Raw genomic sequence first — 5,308 nt, 5'->3', positions numbered from 1 at the left:
AATAATAAATTATAAATATATTAAATTTTATAATAAATTATAAATTTTTTATAATTATAAAATTATAAATGCTTTTGAAAAATGATATATCTGTATTACGTAAGGTATTATATTTTTCTTTACAAATTGAAGATATACAAATATACCTTGTCTTGATATACACTCATAATAACAGATGTAACAGTAGCAAGAATGCCGGTTTGTATGTGAATCATATTAGAAGTTGATTGAAACCATATTTCTACTTTAAGCGTTGTCACTACATAATAATAAAGGCATCCATAAGCGATCCATATTGTTATATTATAGAAAATGCTTAAATAAAGTTTCTTTGGAGAGTAGACACCTAAACCGAGAATGGAAGCGATTAGGAGTAAAGGATATACAGCCTTTTCTATGGTATATGCCATAGTCATCACTCTCACGGTTTCTGCAGCAAACTAACACCGACTGTTCATTCGAACTCATTTGATTAAATTCATTTATTAAAGTGATAGAATAATGCATAGTTGAATTATCAAATGCATTAGCGTTTTGTATCATTTAATTCTTCCATACACAATGACGTAGTCGATCGATGTCACCAGACAATGTTAATAATATACAAACGGCATGATCATGTCTTTTATTATAATAGAGCACTATTGTTCAATTAATATTACATTTAATAGAATAATATCAAAAATCATAAATAATTTTGATGCATTATTACAATGTTAGGTTCGATTAGATGCTAGGTATGTTGCTTTTTAAACGCAATTGTAAGTCAATTAAGATGTATTAACAATTATTTTTAATACACCTTAATTTTTAATTGCACCATAATGATCAGGAAATTTACAATCGTCGTAATAAACTGAAAGAAGACTTTAATTAATTAATTTTTATTAAATATAAAAATAACATTTTATTGAAAATATCAATAAATAAATGTAAAATAAGTTAAAGCAACCGGAAACTATTATGTAATAGTGGAAAACAGTAGAAAAACAGTTTTGATAAGAGAATATTAAAAAAGAAATATCTTGAATTGTTATAAGTTATGATATAAAAAACGACATAAAGCGGTAAAAAAAGATAAATGCAAAGATAAACCTTTCGAAGGAAGTCATTGCCAAGGTAGAAAAAACCCATTCCAGTTAATTTTAACGGATGATACATTATTTGCAAAGTAAACTGATAAATCTGTACATAAGAGATGTTATTTTACTTTAAACAATTTACTTCATTTACTTGTTGCTATAAAATATTATTTACCTCCTTCCAAACGTCTGCATATCGAATAGAATTTGTCAGTTGATGAATTATTTTGTTAATTTCGTTAGCCTAAAATTTAAATAAAATTTATTACATCAAATATATATTGTTATTAAAAATTTTGCTTCATTTTACCTTAACTGTAACATTCTCACAGATATAATTTACAACGCATAGTTTCATTAAAAATAGAAAAATCCATAGGCTGAGATTAAACCATATGTGTATTTGTATCTCTTTTTGCCATCCCTCTATTAGTATTATGCATAAATAATAGCACAATAATGTTAAAAACAAGAAGTAGGATGTCATCTCCAAAGTCATTTGTATTCCAAATATGGAGTTCAGCTCACGAGTAAGACGACATAATTCTAAATGAAGCTGCCTGTTGAAAAACACATTTTCTTACGAGAAAACGTAGAAATGAAAATCCATATAATTTAGAAAATTTAAATAGTATTTATAATTATACTGCTCTCATAATCTTCAGAAATAGAGTTCTGTTAAAATTGCATTATCAATTTTGCATCGATTCAATAATTTAGCTAAATATATGCGTGTGTAGATTTACATTGTAGTCCACAATGTTCGCTTGGAATTATTAATACATGAAATATCTCGACGAAGAGCTAGTACAGATTTTCTCCATGTACATCTCAGTCCATGCTCTTCTTTCACCAATAAACACCGTACATGCACATTTACTTTGTCAAATCTGGTACCAATATACCTATATTGCAAAGAATCTTTCAAAAATTGTATAATACATAGCAAAATCTTCAATTCAAATGTATATTTAAAAAACAGGTTTTTTTTTTAAATAAATGTAATCTTTTTTATGATAAAATGTTTGTATTGAAACAGCTATAGAATGATATATCAGCGACTTTTGCTAGAAATGCCAAAAAAATGTCATTTTAATGTAATAATTATATATAAAATTACATTAATAATTAGCGAGCAAATTGCAAAAAAAACGGCATTGATTTTCATAAAGATAAAAAATACAAATAACATATACATTTGTTGAGTTTATAGACATGTTGATATTCATATCTCTTTTCTTTTATCACTATATGTATATCTAAAGTATGCATATTATAAAAACTATGCAATGAATAAAATTAATATATATATGTACATTGTAAATACTATACAAACCATAGGAGAAACATGAATAATTGTTGTATATATGTACATTGTAAATATTATACAAACCATAGAAAAAAAATAAATAATAAGTCCAGAAATGTATTGACATGCATAGGATAATTTAATATGTGAGATAAAAATAATCCCCAAGAAGCAGTTTCTTTTCTGTTCAACCAAAATATCGTATCATCAAAATTTATAGCAAGGCTGTATACGATCCAGCCGATTAGTATTCCTTTTCCTAATATATGTATCTTTCGATATATCTTTGGAGTGCCAAGCTCTTCCAAAGTATCATCCACTGCAGCAAGTCTTATTACACATATTTCAAATCTCTAAAACAATATTAGAAACAATCCAAAATTTACGCATTTGTGAGACAATTATGCTTTAATGACGTAAAAATAATAATGTAAAGACTTTAAAAATCTTTGAAGACATTGTATATATGTTTAATTTTTTTTTATTTAAGTTTTTCTGTTAACATATAATTGCGATATACATATTATACATACACACACTGACACACTTTTTACATATGCACACATATATACATAGAATGTATGTGAATGTGAGAATTGAAATAAAAATCACAATTACGCTCAAAAACATTGTTAGATATAATTAATATTATAAAGTATATAAATTCAATATCTTAATATAAATATTTGAATGTAATTGCATCTATATGTACCTTTTGATAACAAAATTTCATAATTACGGATATAAACAATGATAAGATGTTAGTCGCCGTAACAACCATATTAATGGGGGTAGGATATATTACTTTTAATGTAAATAAATTCAAAGTATAGAAAAGGAAATAAGTATAGGCAATCCAGATTATCAAAGAATACAAAGTGCTTAAGTATATGATACATCGTAACTTCAATTTTGATTGTTTTATAGGATAAACACCTAAACCCATAATAAAACATATTATAAAAAAAGGATGTAAAGCTTGTTGAATAGTCGTAACCATAATCATCACTACCATATGATCAAACTAACACTGTCTGTTCGAACTCATTTGCTAAATGTTTTGCGATTGCGCCGACTCGTAATAAGATAGCTGATTTTCGTAATTGTAACATACTTATGTTTTTCCAGTACTTATATATATTAAAATGATCGATTTGCTCTAATAAGCAAGAGACATATGGATTTTGTGATGTAAATTATTAAAATAACGTTGCTAATTCCATTTTTGCGTGTTTTGCTGTAGAAAGCAACAAATTCAATATTGTTTTGCATAATTTTATTCTACAGGATGTTTATAAAGTTTGTCTCCATCCCTATATTTTGGATACAGCTCAAAATCATGAAAAACAAAGAAATACATGCTCGATCATTTTGAAGGGTTATTCTTTTAAAGAGGAGTTGTCTCCTCAAGGGGATGCCTCAGGGGGAACCCAATTCAAAAATTTTAAATGGAACCCTTCATATTGTAGTTTATTGTTGGAAAGGGCATAACAAAGAAAATTTTTGGCACAAACCGGAGGTTATACGTTGACCCGTTCAGGAGTTATTTAGGGTCAAAGTTCAAAAAAGTCAATTTTCAAAAAATCGTTACTCCCATTTGGAAAATCCTAAAAAACGTTCGTGGTGTGAAGATGTTGGTCTTTTTAAGTTTTCATTCTTCATGCATATCTCAATCCATACTGTTTCTTAATCAATAGACATGTGCTGATTTACCTTGTCAAATCTAGTACCAATATACCTGTTACAAAAAAAGAATAATTGTACAATAATTACAATATATAAAAATATTCATCACACATAATTACTCGAAATAAAAATGATCTACGGTAAAATTTTTTAGTCTGCAGAGTAAACATAAAAAACATTTCTTTTTTTTCGACACAATTTTACAAGAAAATGTTAAATACCTTTCTTTTAAAAAATTTAATCTTTTTTAGCATATCTGTTTTTTTTTAGGAATAACAACTATTTTTAAAATACATATGTATTAAGACAACAAAAGAAACTAGTATCCTTTCAACTTATTACTTGATATCCGTACATTCTTAATTACTACAAATTTGGTTTCGTAAACAACTGTTGATAATTATATAGACATTAAATTAATATTATACATATTAATTATGCATTGTTACGTTTATTAATGTATTTCATTAATTTATATTTTTAGTATTTTTATTTAGATATATTGTGTAATATAATACAAACCACAGGAAAGTCATAAATAATAAATTCTCAAATATGTTGACGTGATAAAAATGATTTATAATATAAAGTAAAATCAAGCACCGACGATCCTTTATTGCGTAGAACCACCAAAAGCAATCAAGTTTATTTGCTATATGTGTGTGTGTGTGTGTGAATGCACACGAACCATCCAGTTAACACTCTTATTACATATGCATGTAACTGTCGATATATCTTGAGAGTGCCTAACTCTTTTAACGTATCGTTTACAGCAGCAAGTCTTTTCATGAATATTCGAAATCTCTAAACAATATTAAATAATACAATTCAACAACCAAATGTTACAATAAATAATAATAAATTTTTTAAAAAATAATAAATTATAAATATATTAAATTTTATAATAAATAATAAATAATAAATTTTCTATAATTATAAAATTATGAAAGCTTTTGAAAAATGATATATCTTTATTACGTAAGGTATTATATTTTTTTGTTACAAATTGAAGATATACAAATATACCTTGTCTTGATATACACTCATATTAATATATATAACAGTAGCAAGAATGCCGGTTTGTATATGAATCATATTAGAAGTTGATTGAAACCATATTTCTGTTTTAAGCGTTGTCACTACATAATAATAAAGGCATCCATAAGCGATCCATATTGTTATATTATAAAAATGCTTAAATAAAGTTTTTTTGGAGAGTAAACACCTAAAC

The 5,308-nt window shown here is 26.0% G+C and overlaps 1 protein-coding gene and 1 pseudogene across 1 annotated transcript; both read right to left on the bottom strand.

Moving 5' to 3' along the window:
- The window catches only part of LOC115236976, a 13,396-nt pseudogene extending 12,980 nt beyond the window's left edge, over positions 1-416 (bottom strand).
- Positions 417-942: 526 nt separating this feature from the next.
- Positions 943-3,757, bottom strand: LOC115236975. Its single transcript, XM_029809714.1, has 6 exons — positions 3,104-3,757; positions 2,476-2,744; positions 1,829-1,987; positions 1,393-1,642; positions 1,258-1,326; positions 943-1,185 (listed from the first exon to the last, which is right to left on the bottom strand). The coding sequence occupies exons 1-6, from the start codon at positions 3,404-3,406 to the stop codon at positions 943-945; spliced, it is 1,293 nt and encodes a 430-aa protein (XP_029665574.1). The 5' UTR covers positions 3,407-3,757.
- Between the last annotated feature and the right edge of the window lie 1,551 nt (positions 3,758-5,308).

The sequence above is a fragment of the Formica exsecta genome, unplaced genomic scaffold (genome assembly GCF_003651465.1).
Source record: "Formica exsecta isolate Colony F162 unplaced genomic scaffold, ASM365146v1 scaffold265, whole genome shotgun sequence".
Taxonomy (NCBI): Eukaryota; Metazoa; Arthropoda; class Insecta; order Hymenoptera; family Formicidae; genus Formica; species Formica exsecta.
Note: the sequence above shows the minus strand (reverse complement) of the source record. Positions and strands in the feature narration are given on the sequence as shown.

Excerpts from the sequence above, each read along its gene's own strand:
- LOC115236975 (XM_029809714.1), bottom strand. The coding sequence starts at position 3,406 with ATGGTAGTGATGATTATGGTTACGACTATTCAACAAGCTTTACATCCT. Across the intron at positions 1,643-1,828 it reads CGAACATTGTGGACTACAAT|GCAGCTTCATTTAGAATTAT; the intron begins GTAAATCTACAC and ends GTTTTTCAACAG. Across the intron at positions 1,327-1,392 it reads GTGAGAATGTTACAGTTAAG|GCTAACGAAATTAACAAAAT; the intron begins GTAAAATGAAGC and ends TTTAAATTTTAG.